This window comes from Squalius cephalus (assembly GCF_949319135.1).
Source record: "Squalius cephalus genome assembly, chromosome: 3".
Lineage (NCBI taxonomy): Eukaryota > Metazoa > Chordata > Actinopteri > Cypriniformes > Leuciscidae > Squalius > Squalius cephalus.
This window is the reverse complement of record NC_137124.1, coordinates 11,591,714-11,610,652: the sequence shown is the minus strand read 5'-3', so window position 1 is coordinate 11,610,652 and position 18,939 is coordinate 11,591,714. Positions and strand designations below refer to the sequence as shown.

General features: G+C 38.3%; 2 protein-coding genes across 4 annotated transcripts in view; both read right to left on the bottom strand.

The window, feature by feature from the left end:
• The window catches only part of rgs12a (regulator of G protein signaling 12a), a 35,988-nt gene extending 25,194 nt beyond the window's left edge, over positions 1-10,794 (bottom strand). Inside the window, exons 1-2 of one of the 2 annotated variants that reach the window (XM_079865744.1) lie at positions 8,893-10,794; positions 6,382-6,483 (exon numbers count right to left, since the gene is read on the bottom strand). In XM_079865744.1, coding sequence (XP_079721870.1) covers positions 6,382-6,483; positions 8,893-10,692 — 1,902 coding nt within the window. In that variant the 5' untranslated portion in view covers positions 10,693-10,794. The remainder of the gene's footprint in view (positions 1-6,381; positions 6,484-8,892) is intronic. The other variant, XM_079865743.1, reaches the window with a different exon arrangement.
• A 2,172-nt stretch (positions 10,795-12,966) lies between these two features.
• Positions 12,967-18,222, bottom strand: msantd1 (Myb/SANT-like DNA-binding domain containing 1). Of its 2 annotated transcripts, XM_079867794.1 has the most exons (4): positions 17,621-18,222; positions 14,998-15,276; positions 13,780-14,914; positions 12,967-13,351 (listed from the first exon to the last, which is right to left on the bottom strand). In XM_079867794.1, the coding sequence occupies exons 1-3, from the start codon at positions 17,875-17,877 to the stop codon at positions 14,626-14,628; spliced, it is 825 nt and encodes a 274-aa protein (XP_079723920.1). In that variant the 5' UTR covers positions 17,878-18,222; the 3' UTR covers positions 12,967-13,351; positions 13,780-14,625. The 2 variants fall into 2 exon arrangements, with proteins under 2 accessions (XP_079723920.1, XP_079723919.1); XM_079867793.1 differs by lacking the exon at positions 12,967-13,351 and having other exon boundaries at positions 13,941-14,914; positions 14,998-15,272; positions 17,617-18,189.
• Between the last annotated feature and the right edge of the window lie 717 nt (positions 18,223-18,939).

Genomic DNA, 18,939 nt, shown 5'->3' with positions numbered 1-18,939 from the left:
GTGTAGACGGTGTTATTGTCAGATGCACCAGCTCGCGGGTGAAGGAGAAGTCTGTAGAGCAGCAGGTGGACACAGTGAATGCAGATGGAGGTGAGCAGGGTGCTGGTCTTGGCATCTCACACAGAAAATAATCATTTTTTCCATGCACGTGCCTAAAAACACTATTTATTCATCGCACAGTCTGAGCAGTGGTTCCCACTAGAGGGCCTCATTAAACTTCCAAAAGGTCCACAGGATGACTTTAATTAGTAAATAAATGTTTATTAATATATTAACAAACACAATCCAACTTGTAATGTCATGTCTTGTATATATAGACCAACTGCTTTTTATCCACACAGGAAGGAGATGACAGTAAAAACCACTTGACTTGATCTAAATTAAAATGCATTTTAATTTCATTTAAAACGGATTTCCCTATTCGCATAGGATTAGAATGATTATTTCAACTTTATAGTTATAGTTATCTTTATAGTTTTCATTCTTGGCGTGAACGGCCCTTTTAAGCGAAATCAGGTCAAAGGAAACATTTCTGTTGGACAGAGGAATAATCACATCGCCTGTGGTTTTGGGTTACCAGACCTGGGAGCACAGGGAGGCCACGCATCTAGAGAAAGAAAACATCGCCCTTAAGCAGAACAGGTGGCCTTTGCTCAAAGAATCAGAAATGCAACTGTCAAACCACATGGAATAAGGACAAATATTGGCAAATCATCCAAGAAGAATGAATACCAAGTGCAGACTTGTGTCAAAGGATAGGACATGTTTTGCCTTATCTGGGAGCACATCTTTGAATGTTAAGTCATGATGGTGACCTCATGGATAATTGTTATATCTAGTAAACACATAAAAATTAAAGAAAGAACAACAAGTAGAGCAATGGTATTTGACATAGGTATTACACAATGTGTTTTGCAAAGACAGCAAGGAGTGTGAAAGTGAATACACTTGGAGAAGTGTTGACAGACCGCTTAAGGCTATATTTGACATAGCAGTTTCAGTGTAAAAGACCAACCCAGAGGAACAAGAGGAAAGTTTGAGTCCAGCTGAGAAATCCTGCATTGATGTCATCTGTTTCAAGTATGGTTTACTTAAAGTTTACGAAGTATAAAGATTTACTCCACATTGACAAAAACATTCCGATGCGAGACCACACGCACAAATGAAACACTTTGGAGAATGAATTTCTAAACAAATATCTATTCTAAATATATATAGAACAATCCGTATTCATAGAGTCTTATCCAAAACAGATGCAGTGACTTCAGGAGGGAACTTACAGTAGAGTGAAGAGTCAATGTTGGCTCCATTCGTAAGTATTACTAGTCCTCAGGGCTCCTGTAGACACCCAGTGTGAATAAGCATGTCCATTCAGCCGCACGCTCTGTGAGTTCACAGGATGAAGCTGAAGTGAATGTGACTATCTTCTGAGTTCCAGCTCTATCCCTGCATTCAGACCGTCTGACTTTCCCTTCTGCGCTCTGTCCCTTTTCCCTCCTCCCGTCTCCTTTCACTCTGCGCTTCAGACAGATTTCTCCTCCCACTAACTCCGCTAGCAATAAATCCTCACTCTCTCAGACCTACCGAAAACAACTGTGATGTCATGTAGATTTGAGAGGAATCTCAAAATGTTTAGGTTTATGATTTGAGGCATGTTGTCTTTTTCACTTGCATAACGTTTTCTTAAGAGTTCTTATGACCTATAGGGAAAGCTCGGATAAAGTGTTTGACAGACAGAAATCTTCAAGGTGAGTTGTGTGGGTGTGAAAAGAGTCAGGTCAGTTTAAAATCAAGCAGGAATACAGTGAATTGAATTTCTAAGAGTAGAACTAGACACTCCTCTCTGAGATTCTCATTAGTTAATAGTGGGCTGAAGAAAAAGTTTCTAAATTTGAACTCTAAACTTTGTCACATTATGAAGCATCACTTTCGCAAACCTTTGCGATTCCATCAGTGGATCTGCAGCGGTCGCTGACGCAACTCTCTAAACTGTCAGTAAAGGTGCAGTCACATTAGCGAAATGTGACATTTTTATGTGGCAAAAAAAGTTGTACTCTCTATCATCAAAATTGTAGCGATGAATGAAGCACAGCTCACGCAGAAGTCACTTTCAAACCAGCAGCTTTCTGTTGGTCAATGTGGCAAATCCATGTGAACCCGTTTTGAAATCTGCATGGGGAAATCGTTCACCCTCACGCGGAATTCCTAATTGCATGGATTCCTATTGAAATGACTGGATTTGAAACATTTACCGAACAACAGCACAAGTAAACGTACCTTAAAACTGGCACGCAACATGAAAAAAACTTTTTAGAATGTTGCGTCAGCTACAAATCAAGAAAAAATGTTCTTAACATAAATTACCACATAGACTCACTCTTATATAATAGCTAACAATAGCACACACCACACTTTTTACAATATGTAATGTAATGAGTGCATTAATTGAGCAACAAAGTAAGTTTTCACATACCCATCCTCAACCTAAGCACAAGCTTCAATCTTCAGCACAATGGTAACATCAAAAACTAACATAAACTCTTCTAAATCCTCACATAACAGAACACAAATTTCCTGTTTCATATTTTTCCCAAAAACACATAAAATTACAGAATTAGTCATTTCAACATTTACTCACCCAATCCACTCACACCCAAAGCAAGCTACTAGAGCAAGGAACTAGAAATCCACTGCTCATTTAAATGCAACACAAATTTATAAGTAAAGTAAACTTCCATTATAAACATTTCAGTGGATTGAAAAAAATAATAAGTTGTGTTGAAATGGCTTATTTTAAATACTTTTTTTTAAAGTGGGGGGGGGGGGGGGGGGGAGTTACAGCATCTACTAGCAGGGGCTAAACCTTGACCCCTAGGATGTCTCACATCAGGGGCGTCCAAACTCTTTCCTGGGGGGGTCACTGTCCAGCTTGCCTCAAAACAGCTGCCTGGGAGTTTTTAGTATGTCTAGTAGTTAGACATTAATTAGCTGGTTCAGGTCAGGTGTGTTTAATTGGGGTTGGAGCTGAACTCTGCAGGGCAGCGGCTCTCCAGGAGCAGGATCAGACACCCCTGTCTCACATTGTAAAGACTCTGCAAAGATGATCCTGTCTCACTTAAGCAAGGAAGGTTCAGTATTGGAACACTGAAACTACAATTTTTCCTATCAGTCACTCATATAGGTGGAACTATATTCTTTAAGCTATTTATCTGTTAATAGCTTTTTTGGAAGAGAAATTGCCAGAAATCAGTACTGGATGGATTTTCTGTAATATACAATTTTTTCCATCATTGATATGATACAAACTTTCAGCTGTTGTAAATCGGCTGTAAATCCCAATTCCTTGGGAAATAAATCTACCATGTGCTATAAAACTATCAACAGCAACAACATAACATTGTGTAGTGTTTGATAATAGCTTTTATGATAAAGTCCTAACTGGTACCATTTCATAGTCCATCCTCCACTGCTGCTCTATACTAAGTAGTGTGCAATACATTTACATTTATGCATTTGGCAGATGCTTGTATCCAAAGCGACTTACATTGCATTTCAGGGTACACTTTTTTTTTTTACATTCTTATCAGTGGTTTGCTTTCCCATGACCTTGGCATTGCAAGCGCCAATGCTCTACAGTTTGAGCTACAGGAAAGCATATAGCAATAGAGTTTCACATACTGGGCTACAACACAAACGCTTTGTTTGTGCAGGACTCTACAACACACTTTATCAGTCAATAGAGGCAGTAACAGTAACAGTAACTGTCGTGTACTGGAAGCAGCATCAAGACTAGAGCTGCCAAAATACTCAACAGCTTAATCAAGAGCCTGACTCAGTCTTATGCCCGGAACACATTGTACACTTTTGGGCTGTCCCAGACGAAAGATGACCAATCGTGGCGATTTCTGTGGTCGTTGCTCCTAAACGTTGGTCCTACGTTGTACAGTGAGAGAGAGGTTCAGAGACGGCCGTTGTCACGCGACCAAAGATAGCCTCTGATAATTTTCTGAGTGTCAGAAACTTAGCATGATCATCTCACAGTGTGTTTGCTGCTACGACCTACGTCTATTGACTATCCAATAAAAATGCAACATGAAATGGCGTACTGATCAACGCAACATGCCTCTAAAACTTAAAACTACTTACCTCAAGTTCCATTTGCAAAATTGGCATGCCAAGTTGGCCTCTTTTCCCTAGCCATGATGACCACGTCCATATTCTCCTCTTTTTTTTCTCCAGTGCACATAAAAACCACAATTGCCAAAGTGTGATTCATCTTACTTTATTTGTTTACCACCAGCGCATGCTGATGACGTTTAATTCTTCTATACTAACTTGCGTCATAGCCTACGACTCAATAGGTGTCATCATCATACCGTCTACATACACACCCAAGTTTATTAGATCCATGTCGAACAGTGTGATTTGTAATGACCTTATGGGATTGCCGAAATCCAATTTAGGCATTAGTCCTAAGAGAAATGCTGTCTGAGGGGTGTCCAAACTCCCATTTACTTCATAAAACAGACTTCCATGGTGTTCTAAAGTGTACTGTGGTGTACTTCCTCCTTTGCTGTTATCAGGTACAGATCTGACTGAGAGTTGCATCAAACACTGAATTTGTACAGAAGAGACTGCTGAAGCAAAGTTCAAATCCATCAATGAGTGAAATTAGATTGAACAAGAGAAAAAAAATGAAACTGCAATCATATGGTCACTTGTTATGATATTTCGACAATGTAAAAGCCAAAATTTCTGACATAAAAAAACAGGAGTTTGTTGCAGCTCCTTTAGTTTAGCACAAAACTGCTGAGTACATTGCTGAAATGAACTGAATGGCCTTTCATTTAGATGTTATCTAGCAACAAAAAAACATGCTTAGATCAAGCATTTTCCATCCAAACAAGTCTCTCCATTTCACATCCCCTCCCTCTCGCTCTTGTTCTCCTGGTGAGCACCAGAGTGACTGATGTTCTCATAACCACACTTTCCAGTCTGCCTGACCACCAGAGGGGCATTAGGTCCGTGAAAAAGTCTGCCTCGAGTTCCAGGAAAAGCCAAAGGGAAATCCTACTCCTCTCAGATTCCACACTTGGAGAGGTGACAAACCTATTCCAGCTTCAAACCTCAAGATATTTGCTGGTTAAAATTCACATGACTCCATTAGTGTGCACAAAATAATATTTAAAGGTATGAAATGTACTCATCAGTCTCAGTCTACTGAGTACATAGTACTCAACCTTGCAACAGTTCCCACAAAAACCAAAAATGGCCATCATTTGCTCACCCTTTTGTTATTCCAAACTGGTATGTTGTTGTTTTCTACAAACAAATGAGAAAAACACCAAAAAGGCACCACAGAAGTATTGACTTATACCCTAGTAAAGTTAAAAACTTTGGGGATAGAAAAAAAATGGTTTGCCTAGTTTACACACAAAAATATTAAGCAGATTTCAACATTGATAATAATAAGAAATGGTTCTTGAGCAGAAAATCAGCATATTAGAATGATTTCTGAAAGATCATGTGACACTGAAGAAATGATGCTGAAAATTCAGGAATAAATTACATTTTAAAATATATTTAAACAGAAACCAGTTATTTTAAATTCTAATAATATTTCAAAATATTTTTGTTCAAGTAAATGCAGCATTGATGAGACATTAAAAAATCTTACCGACACCAAACTTTTGAACAGTAGTGTATTACTTCACACTGCATTTCTTCCTAGTTTTCTAAGGCCATATGATAGCTTTATTTGACAAACAGACTGACATTTTGTTATTCCTAAAATTTTTGCTTTTCACTGTAGCCTTTAAATTAAATATTAAAATTAAGGTAGTGACAGATGGGAAGAGGGGATCTTCAGTGAATTAGAATTAAGGCTTTGTTCATCACACAAAGCTGTTGCATGACTTCAGAAAATATTTAATTTGTAAACAATAATAATAATAATAATGTAGTGAGGGTTGAAGCTCAAAGTAATGTGTGATTTCACTCTGCCCAGCTATATAAAGGGTTCTTTACATTTGAGAGAGGATACTAATGGTACCATCACTGTCATGCAGTGTGCCAAGTGTTTATAATAGTTTCATGGTTATCCTTGTCTATTGAAAACAGAAAAAACATGATTGTGCTTGAGAATAATGGAGCATTACAAAGGCTACTCTGCATATTTAGAGAGATTTATTTTTTTAAGCAGGAATTGAAAACAGGATTGGAACATAATACAGAATGACTGACCTTCCTATGTACTGATAACAAAACAATTAGACACACCTGTATCTCTGTTTTCATGCATCAGCACTGCAGCAAATACAAAACTATGATTTTACAGTATGATATGGGTGTCTTAGCAAGGCATAAACTGATAAATCTTACCTCAAGGTCATTAAGTGAATGAGCCAGACTTAGTCGTTTAGCTGGACCTGTTGGTTTTCGAACAGAGGAGCGTCCCCTTGTGAGTGCCCAAAATAAAGATCCCTGAGAGGAAAAACATTAACCAGAGTTAATTACAATTCAGAGTTTCATCAAAGTGAAATGCAAATGTGAATAACATTAATAGGGCTGGGTTAAAAATATTTATATTTATATATATATATATATATATATTTAATCGATTTTCAATTCTCATTTTGAAGAACTGATATCGATTATTTTAAGTCTCATGAATAGATCTTTCAGTCTATGCTGTTTTCATTTGATGAATGATGAATTGATGAACAAAGCTTTGTAGCGCCTCCCACCCAATTAATCACAATAAGCTTTGTGTTTTGTTATTTCTGATATGGAACTGATAGGATATGAAAGTGTCAGCGGTCAAATTCTGTCAATTTTATTATGAAATTCAAACAATAAATACCATTTTGACGTTTGGCAAGTTCAAGTGAAGCGGCAGCGCACGCTAACTGATAATCTCTTCTGCTTTATTACTAGTTGCAGCACAAATTAAACATGAATGCATCAGAATGTATGTTGAATGATGCAGTACAACTTACTGAAATCTGCATTATATCTCATGTAATCACTCAATCAGTGTTTCAAGCGACGAAAGACGGCAATAAAACAGCTTGTAAACCATGACACGTCATTACATTTACCTTAGAAAAGCCATTCAAAACTCGCTAGAAAGAATGAATTCTAGAGAGGAGCATTTTACTAAATATGCACTGTATTGCATATTCATTGTATTTTTACGTAACCTGTTCTTCAAATCCATCAATCCATCGTTAAGACAGCCACCATTAAAATGTTTAGATTTAGAAAAAAACAATTAGGAAACATGATTAGGTCATTAAAAATGTATCATTATTATGTTAATATAAACATTTTCTTATGTACAATTTAAACGTAAGTAGCCTACAAGTATATTCATGTACCAACTTGTGTTCCTTCTATAGGCTAGTTTATAGCATAAATTAGAAGATTTTTTTTTTCAAGAGGAAATTTGCTATGTACTGTACCTGATAGGCCCCAATTAATTGATAGTGAATCCAATTGAACTGAATTGAAATCAAATTGCAAGCTTGTAAATCGAAATCGAATAGATTCGTGAAATTTGTGTCAATGCCCAGCCCTAAACATTAATGTGTCTTACCATAAAGTGGCATAAAATAATATTAATTTACAATCGTATTACTTAAAACTAATTTGTAGTCTAATAAGAATTTTTCCAAAAACATTATTAACATAAACAACATTTAGGTTAACACCACTAAAAATTCTAAATAAAAACAAATTTTTCATGTACTTTCACAAAATAAATGTAACATATTGATTATATTACTGCAACAACACTGACATTAAAATTGGTTTAAAAAAGTTATTATGTCAATTATTAAATCAAATGTTTAACTTAATTTAAATATTAATACTCTTGTGTTCCATCTAAAAAATGTCCAACTAAAATTTAGGCTTTAAAATTAAATCGGAAGGATTAAACATGTCAGACCGAGACAGATGACCCAGCAATAAATCATCTCAGTGAAAGGAAGGAAATAATTTTCCTATGTTCCTTTACGTGGCTGACAAATTGTTGCTAGGTGACTCCCATAAAGCTAAAGCTGATCCATCCGGAGTAATCATATTGAACTGCACTAATCAACCCAATAGCTCCATCTGCTGTGCCTGTTACTTGCAGCACCATCTGTTCCTTGAACCATTGTATTAAGCCCTCTAACTTAGCATGGTGTCAATAAACCTGCCATAAGACTGACCGATGGGCAGACAGCAAAGATTGTCTACGATCTACGATCTAGGCTACTTGAGAGAAGAAAAACTAGCAGAAAAGTCAGAAACAATAGTGGGCAATCAGTACAAAGATTATTACATTGTTGTGTTGTATTGTAAAGTTATTTGAGTGCTTACAAGTATCACTATTACAATACTTAAAGGGATAGTTCACCCAATCATTACTTACCCTCATGTTGTTCCAAACACTAGATATTCAATCATCTTCAGAACACAAATGAAGATCTTTTTGATGAAATCTGGGAGCTTTCTGTCCCTCCATTGACAGCTTCACAACCACCATTTTGACTCTTCAAAACGTTTGTAAAGAGATTGTAGAACTAATCCATATGAATTGAGCGGTTTAGTCCAAATTTGATGAAGAGACACGATTGTGTTTAGGCCCAGATTTCATTAAAAAGATCTTCATTTGTGTTCCGAAGGTTTGTAACAACATGAGGGTGAGTAATTAATAACAAAAGTTTAATTTTTTGGGTGAACTAACACTTTAAGGTTAATGCTATTTTTAAGATTCATTCATACTTTTAAACGACCACCTATCCACGACCTAGAACACTTTAGCAAATCACACTTTAGTTTTTATATACAGTGTAATAATAAAACAAATTCAAAGATAAAGTCATCAGAGATTTTCTTTCTGACCTTGTTTTCCCCGTCCTTCTGCTTGGCTGCGCTACTGAAGAACCTGGTCGTCAGCTCAAGCTCTGAGGTGAAGTTCATTCTCTGAGGATGTTTGAGATCTTCAAGTGGTTTGTATCTGAGAGTTGGAATTTGTTCCATAGCAGGCGGCAGGGTGCTACCTTTACTTCTGGGCTCATCGCTGTCCCTATCCAACAAGCATTCAATGCTGTTAGGACGAGACTTCTGCCAGCGAGCTTTTAAGCCAATGGACGGTCTGCGTTGACTGGTTCTCTGTTTAGGTGGCAAGTTGGATTGCATACTGAGAGGAAGAGGAGTAAAAGCTGAACCATCCACCATGGCTGAGACACCTGATTGAGTCGCAGGTTGAGCAGCTCCTGTTAGCGGTTCAGACAAAAGGCACCTGCACTCTGGTTTGAGGAGTGCGCTGTTCCTGTGCTGGGAGTAATACGGTGGTGGATTGGGAATGTTTGGAGATGTGAAGCTCCACTGGCCAGTGAGACTGTCTCTATCCTCTGGAGAAGCAATTCCGATCCCGCTGTCGCTGCCGCTGTTTCGTGGATTTTGTTGTCCTTCGTCTGGATTTTCGCTGTCGAGTTTCACTCTCAGTTTTTCAATATAGTCTCCCATGTCAGTATAGAGGACGGACACGAAGTGTGAAATCGAGTGCGGAGTTTGAGGAAACTCCAAACAGCCTTGAGTGTCTGGATCTGGAGTGCAGGGAATCCCAAAGTGCCTCATGATACTTTGGTGCTCCTTGTGGTTGTAAAGCTCTGGATCTATGAAAAAGACATGGCATAGTGTCTTCAGGGTGCTCGTCTGTGTCACAACGTCAATATTTTTGGTCGAATCAACCGAAACAAGGCCAAAGAACCTGCTGTCTTCCGTGCAAATGATGCAAAGTGCCAGGTTCTCCGCTGGGTAAGATGCCAGAACGACGTCTCGGTCATCACAAAGCTGAATGCAGTTGCATTTGACCCTCATCATTACCAATGAATGGGTCTTCTGCTCAATGCCAATCTGACTGATGCATTCACGAATGGCTTGCAATGCCTCCTCCTCAGATTGTGACGTTTCTAGCTCCAGTTCCATGGAGTTGATGTATCCCACAATCATTGAAACGTTTAGGATGCTGGAGTCAGATACAAAGTCATTCTGACTCTGAAGGTCTGAAAACACAGAGTCCTCGCTCACGACTCGAGATGTGTCATCCTGTGAGAGACTATCAGTGTGACTTTTGGATCTATGCTGCTGCAACCAATAAGACATGTCTGGTTCAGACAAAGGTCTTTGTTTTTTCTGCTTGTCTTGATTGGCGGTGCCCTGATCGGAAATCTCAAAGACGGTGTCAAAACTTCCAACTGACTGAAGCATTGGCTCCCTCATGTCCATGCTGTTGAGATTAGCAGGGAAGGGGTCCTTTTTTCCAGGATTGAGCCATGGCAGTTTACTCTTACTCTGACAACCCAGCTCCTCGTCACTGGAGGCCATGGGTGGCCTGTCAACAGATGTGACGAGCAAACACAGTGACCGTGATGACGTACCGATTAGCTTCACCACAACTTCATGCGATGCCTCAGACACATCTGTATCATTCACACGCAAGATGCGGTCCCCAGGTCGCAGTCCGACACTGTATGCCGGACTTCCTTTTATTATTCCTTGCAGAATACATGGTGCTTGGCCGGCAATTGTAAATCCGTAGCCAGCTCTGCCACGCTCCATCTCCACCCTGCGAACCGCCGGGCTGGTGGGACGGTCCAAAAGTCTCATTGTCGACTCAGCTGGCTTCAAAACTCTCATTTCGGTGATGGAATTCACAATGTTAGCACTTTGTACAGGTATATCAGTTTCGTTCAGATACAATTCCAACCATGAAACATCATCTTGGTGCACTGCTAAGGGTCAGACCTGAGGGGAGTAATGTGACTGAGGTTAGAACACATGAGACTTGTCAATGAAGAGTTATTAGAAACACAATATATATGTACAACAATATATGTACAACAAGAATACAGCAGACGTTAAATAGTGGCCTAAAGGGAGAATATTTTTAATACATCTGTCTCCTTGTATTTCTATTATTGGGAATGTAAACTGTAAAGAGTTCATGAAAGGTGAAAAACCTTTGATATTTCTGCCATACTATATATATATATATATATATATATATATATATATATATATATATATATATATATATATGTGTGTGTGTGTGTGTGTGTGTGTGTGTGTGTGTGTGTGTATGTGTGTGTTGCTATTCAATTATTTTAAACTATTATCTATGAGACAATTAACTGTTTCTTCATTTTGATCATGAGTTTATCAACTCGTATAAATTGAGACTGCATGTGTGTGCACCTATACAAATTTTTTAATTATAATAATTTACAAATATTTTTTAAATATGTAGTATTATATTTCATTATATAAACAATGTTATATAAAACATAATAGTTTAAATATTTGTACTAATTGTTTTTCTTTTCTTTATATGTTACAACTCAGGACTACTTCAGTGATCAAAAAAAAAAAAGTTTTAAAGGTTATTAAAACTATGACTAGTAATATATTATTGATATATTGTATCTGTCTGTTCTTTTATCAAAGTGTCATTCACGTTTGTCATAAACATTTAATCAGATATTTGGAAAAATGTTACTGATAAACATTAATGACGCTTTGATAAAAAAAAAACAGACAGATAAAAGTTACAAGAGTAACGTTAATTCTATACAGCTCTCGGATGTAACATAACTTAACTTAACATGCCTAACACTTTCCATTCACGGTAACTGTTGCATGTAAACAAACTTGTGTTTCAAGCGCACCTCTTTCACTTAACGTTCACATATCTGTTAAAAACAAATGTTTACTCCGGCGCTTACCTGTTTTTAATACCAATGTTTGTCTTCGTTTATTTCGGAACTCCGTTCGCGCGACGTGCTTAAACCACTGCCATTCACTATTGTTGCGAATACAAAGCGTCATTCTCTTGTCGCTATGGCACCGTAACGTTTGCAAAATGATATCAGCTCTCTCATTGGTCAACAGACACGTCAATCATTTTCGATATTCAAATATATACGGCCCTCTCATTGGCAGTTGGAAAACCCATGCAGTATTTGCTTTAATGATTATGCTTTATTGTTTGCGGACGGTCTACTAGTGTATACGGGTGCTGGTCACTGAGTGCACTTAATACGATTATTTTGACGGTAGGAATTAACGTACATGTATTAAACTGCATACATTGACATATTAAGTATTAAAAACAGCGTTATTGCATGTAGACTATGGCAAGATTACAAACGGCGATCTCAAAGTTGCATTGCAGGCGATGAAATCTTCCTGATCTACATGCAATTTGATATATAGACGCGTAAAATACAAGTTTACAGCTGCAGTGCATTTCTTAAATGTTGGTTTCTATTCATGGCACCACACCCAGGCCACTAAGCTCTAACGCCTTTCCTCTTATCAACAGGGACCTTTTATGAACGCCTGACAGGTTAATTCATCACAGACGAAGAAGAGAGGTGTTGTTGAAATGTATTTTTGTTCTCCGTTTGCATAACCTAACGTTACATGCTCAATTTGGAGCACAGCAGAAAGGATTATCTATCTTGTCTTCACATTAAGAAGATGAATTAAAGAGCATGTGGTGGTGCATTAACCATTATAATGTTTGGGTGCCAGTCAGGTTCAATCTATCTGGCCACTTTTAGGAGTGTATAAGGTAAAGCGACAAACAATGACATCCAAGATGATTAAAAAAGTAGGTTTAAAAAAAAAACAATCTAGTTTAAAATGCATGTGCCAGGTTCTTAAAAAGGTACAAATTTTTAAGTAAAGATAATGCAATAGTAGGTGTATGGTATGCTACTCTAAACTCAGACTTTGATTTGGCACATAATAAAAATGTGTGTGTGAGTGTGAGTGTTTATTCCAAATGCCACTACTAAAGCCAACATTTATTCATTTTTCAAGAATTTTCTTTTCGCAATCTTTGAATGGTTGGCCCACCTAGACATTTTTGACACGTCACAAAAACCATAAATGTATTTAAGTCATTTTAAATTCATTGCAATTTTATTTTTGTATAGGCTATATTTTAACAGATCTAAGCTAAACATGAGTGTCATATTTTTGACCGATACGCATATAAACTGCTACCAAAACAAATGCATTCTGTAACATTTACTAATATGTTACATTTTGCTAAATTGTGCCAAGCTGTAAAAGTGTATGGTAACATCAATCTTTAATAGTAAAAACTAAGCCTCCATTTTGAATCCTTGTCAACTTAATTCAGTTTCTATTATCACCAACCATTTGGTGTTATATGTCTACCATATTTGACATGGAGTTTACTTAAACACTGTGTCCTCTTATAGGGATCATTAAAGTGATAGCTGTGTCATTAAAGAGATAATTCACCCTAAAATGAAAATTAAAGGAGCTGTATGTAAGATTGTGGCCAAAACTGGTACTGCAATCACTTTCAAATTACTGTAGAGCAGTGTATCCGCTCCCCCTCCCCCCTGACTCGAGGTTGCCAGATATGCTGCAGGAACGTAGGCTGCTACAAGGAGCTGCAGCTGTGGTAAGAGCAGCAGAGCTGGCAACCCGGATGCCGAAACACTTCTGACTTCGTGATTGGTAGATAGGTGGAGGGTGGGGCTTCAGGCCAAAACACAAGATGACAACATCAACATCAGTTGAGGGCTGCAAGTTCACTTTTTAAATGACAATATCCTGGCCGTACTACTGTTGTCAGCGATATAAGTATTTGAAATGAACATGATTTCTTAATGTCTAGTGACATATCAGGGCCATTTTGTGATTAATTTAAATACATTTCTTACATACAGCTCCTTTAAGTCGTACATTACTCACCCTGGTGTTGTTCTAATGCCGTATTCTACTTTTAGTGGTTCATAAAAGAAAGAAGGGCATACGGCATTAGAACAACACCAGGGTGAGTAATGTATTACTTAATTTTCAGTTGAGGGTGAACTATCCTTTTAAAAGTGGTTGTACATTTTCTGTTGTGTTGTGGATTCATTTCGTCGTGTTGTGGCATGTGGCCAACTACTCACATGTTGCCAGTACTTTGCCACTCAGAGTCAAAGCATCAGTGTCTGGGTGATTACTGTAGAAATTTCAAATGTGATGATTATTTGCATATGCCAGCCACAGTGGCAGATCCTGGCATAGCCAATAGACAGCCGCCTATAGGGCAGCAACGCGCTGAGGGACGGCATGGGGCACCGCCCACGCATGCAGCTTTCAGAGCTTTTCAGCTTTCTTCTCACTTTTTTGTACTTCATTTAAAGCAGTTTCTATGTTTGATTTTTGATTTCACCTAGGGAACCAAATAAGCCAGAACCGCTATACAGCCAGCCAGGGCACAAGAGAGTACCCACACTTTTTGTCCACTTCAAGCACTGATTACATAACAATCAACTTTAATCTTGTGAGATTTTGAGAACATTTTGAGTCAGATAGTTTGAATAAGGTGTGGACAAACAGTCATTTCTTCACACATGTGCTTGTGTAGGTTACATCTGTCAACATTTCTGAATAACATATTCATTGTAGAAGACTTAACAGCGCTTAAACAGGTCTAAGATGTACCGCTAACTAGTTGGTTATAGCTTTTATACTTAGCATAGCAACGCCTCCTCGGCAAAGACAAAAAATAAAGGTCCTTAATCCGTATCTGAGGTCCTGTCACTCAGGCGTGGGTGTTCCTAAACTCTTTGCGACCGGTGGGTTGGGCCAGGAAGGGGCAGGCTGAGCAGGAATCATCTTCTCCAAGAGGTTCATCATTCGCTCCTGAAGCTGGAGACTCTGCACCTGCAGGAAGTTTTGCTGATGCATAACGCGGCGAACTTCGTGACATGCCTCCTCAACGGCATGGCTTATCCTGCGTTGTTCCTGCAGCATTGCATCCATGACACGCAGCTTCTTTCGGCGCAGTGACACATTTGACAGCCTCCGCCTCTTACGTGGTTGTGACCTGAAGATGGACAGCCATGCAGTTATACTTCCATGATTATATATTATTCTGAAATGAATCTGTGATCTGATCAAACATGTTACCTTGTTTCAAAAGAACTTCCAGAGTTGTCTGTTAGGACTTCATCCTCATCATTGATGTCTCTCTCCTCTGAGGAACCAGTGTACTCTGGTAGAAACCCACTTGGCGGAGCTGATGGGGGCACAGAAGACTCGATTTGAGAGGTGGAGGGGCCAGACGTCGAGAGGCTCGGTGGGCTCATATGGGCATGCTCTGGTACCTTTGACAAGATCCTCTCAATGGATTTGTAGTACGGCCAATCGGGTATAGCATTCCCACCATTTGCTGTGTACTTCAGCTTCCTGTTAGAAAAGGATGTTAAACCATTGTTTTGCAGAGTACTTAAAATCTAAACAAAAGTTGCGATAGTCTTTTCTTCCCTATTGTGACATAGATATCTGAGTGAAACGGCTTCTTGAAAAGGAAAAAATGTATGACGGAACTTGATTTTGTCCATTGGGAATTTATTTGATGATTGAAAGGTTGTGGTTTGCTATTGCTTTGATCACATGTGAGTGGCTGTCCTGATCTCGCTCTAGTAAATGCCATCAGAGAAGAGATGTTATAATAATAATAAATACTGCAATATTCCATAAAAATAAATAATTGTTCATTTTGGTTTCATGGTGACTTTAGTTTAAAGGCACAATATGTAGGATTTTTTTTAAATTAAATATCCAAAAAACACTAAAACAATGTTGTATATTTTGTTGACTTGTATACTTATATTATCCCAAATGTTTCCAACAATGTTTAAATCCAGAGAAATCAGCTTTTTTAACCAGTGTAACGGCCCGTGTCAATGACGTCATATCCGCCTTACCCTCGATATCTGGTTTCACTTCCTTACAAACCATGGAAACATCAAAGACTTTAATATATTACAGGTGAGCAACTGTTTGGAGACCTTTATCGACAGAAAACGAATCATTGTTATAGCTCAAAACAGTTAGTCTTATTGTTTAAATCTCTTGTTTTCTTAATTTACTGCAAGGAACATGTTTGTACCATGCCTCTGAGACAACACTATTTTATCACGTGGCTAACATTTGTAGTAATAGTAATAAACATTTTCTTCACCATAGAATATATTTTAGAATTAATTGCATGCCATTTAGCTACACAAGTTATCCAGCTTTTATTAATATGATATTCTAATATCGATCGAGCTTACTGCAGTGTGCAACAAGTGTCTCATAGCAGCCACCGAGCGAACACACAGTAACGTTATAACAACTTTCAACACACATTTTTAGTATGATTGTTTTTACCAAGATTGTTTTGCGCTGCGTTACCCTCAATTTTAATTATTTTTATTTAAATTCTACTGTATGAGTAGCAATTCAGCACTTGCGGCTTTTTCATTAGAATGAAATAAAATAATGTAAATTTAAGTGATCAAATGTAACAAAGTTCAGGGTAGAAAGAGGTGTTAAATGTAACTTTAATCATAAAATAAACATAAACAACAAAACAAAAGCATATAAGCATAATAAAAACAGCAACGCAAAACGTACCAGGCTCTTTGCCTCGCCCTGCTTCATCCCACAGTAACGTTAATAAAACTTTAATACATTAGCTCATCCATGAACATGATTTCTGCCTGAATCCCATCAGATTGTTTTGTGGAGGTGAAGACAACTCCCATGATTCACTCATTCTCCAATCTCCACACTCATTCTCCAATCTCCACACTCATTCACAGCGTCATCAAGCTACGGCTTTGTTATTATTTTGAATAAGCGACCTCTAGCTGCGAAACTTACATACTGTGCCTTTAAGCTTCTTCATATTGTCTTAAAAAGTGTATTAGCTTAAGAGAATGAATCAGAAATGGTAAGTCAGTTATTACTACACTATTCTGGACTAAACTTGGATGTTTGGATAAAGATGTAGGCCAAGATAGCGACTTTTGTTGGGAATTTGTGAGGCTATTGGTTAAACTTAACCATTTTAAAAGCTCTATTATGCAGTTTTAAACACTTACCCAGTTGTCTAGTGTACTTTAATAGTTGAATTCTGTATTAAATGGCTAGTAATAAAGCTCACAAAATGGTCAAGTCATTAGCCTACTATTCCAAACCCTTAATAAACTGAATGAAATATAAATTAACAGCATCATATATTACATCTCTCTAATCTAACTGAGCATGCAATACTTGTACATGGTTTCTAGAAACCGAAAGTACTTTGCTTGTGGCGGCATCACCACAGTCCTCTTCTGTTCGTTTGAAGCCCGATATTTTTTAGTCCGCGCAGAGACGAGTGAGCGAACCGTGGTGCGCATGCGCCGAACGCGTGCAACCAACAACCTCGCAGCCAATGGCGTTCACTTTGAAAGACATGCGAAGTCTGAGCGTTTACCCGGAGTAAGTTTACCTGGACATTTATCTTACAGTCAATTTAAAATGTCTACAGCTTACTAAATTGTAAGAGTAGACACTTGTAAACAGATTATTGAAAATTATTTTTAATTATTTAAAAGTCTTTTAAAGTATTTTTAAAGACAGACTGACTGACAGACATATATATATATATATATATATATATATATATATATATATATATATATATATATGATAGATAGATAGATAGATAGATAGATAGATAGATAGATAGATAGATAGATAGATTGTATTTACTTGCCTGAATTGGAAAGTCATGTTGGTAATCTTCATCTTAATCTCCTCCCTGTGTCGCTGTTCGCCAGTTAATTCATAAAGTTGCTTAGCCATTGTCTCGTAGATCTTAGCATTGCGCTTAGCCTTCTTTAGCTCTGCCACATACTCTTCCCAAATGTACACAAGAGCTTTCATCTCAGAATCCGTCCAGTTACGAGCCCTCCTGTGCTTCTCGCTCGAGCCCGGCACAGTGTAACTAAAGCAGAGGTCCTCGGAGGCCATTTTATGAACAGATTAGATATCTTTCGTTCTGGTTTAGAATTTAAGCTTGGTTCTCTCTCAGTGCAGTCTGTTTTCCAGGCCTTACTTTGCTTTCTCAAGCATGTGCTTGTGTGTGCTAGAGACAGGCCTTTGCTGCCCTTCCCCCCATGCTTAGTTAAGAGGCCTCAAAATGGCACCTCGAGGGCTGGAGCAATCGCTTTAAAAGCTTTTAAAGAGGGAAGTTCGTCAGCATGATGTCAAGTTACCCTGGCAACAGTCTGCTAAGGCCCTCCTCTTCTAGCCAAACCCTTCCCCTTCTCCTCTACTCTTTTGTCTCTGTCACTCTGCAGCAAAAAGCTTTTAGCTGAAAGCCAACAAAAGTGGGTCGGGCAGGCAGAAAATCTGCATGTGAAATACGACTCCTCTGGGGACTGGAAAACGGCAGAGTGTGCTGTTGCCAAGGCAACCGCTCTATCCCCAGACCACTTAGTCTGAGCGTTTATGAGCTTAAAAGCTTTTAATAAAGAAGAAGCTCGACTAATGTTGCAGAGAAAGTGCATTTGCACCTAATATAATGCCTTTAAAACTACATGGTAATTGATGTATTGAAACAAAAATGATGTTGTTTACGTGTCAGACACGAAAGCAAGCGATCAGACTGATTTGGCTTTAAACTCAGTCGCAGGGCTCTAAAAAGGTTTTGGAAACATGCACATAAATAATCACATGCTTGTTACTGCGTGAAACTAGTTTAGGTTAAAGTAATTACTCCTCTGGCCCTGTGCCCTTTTTACCACAGTACATTTGCCCCCAAATACTTCCCCCTCTCCGACCCCATGAGTGTTTCAGATTATGTCCTCTATCACTGACTACAGGGGGTGTCGGACAGGACATTGGGGGAAGTGCTTTTGGGGGGAGGGGGTGTATCTTATGCATTCTTTGACAGATTAACATCTGAGATGACACACGGTGCATGTGCTTCTTTATGGCTAACTCAGTGTTAACCGCATTATGTGCTTCGCCCATCTGTCTAGACGCATCACCTTCACATTCAACTTCACTCTGTTTTGAGACATTCCTGAC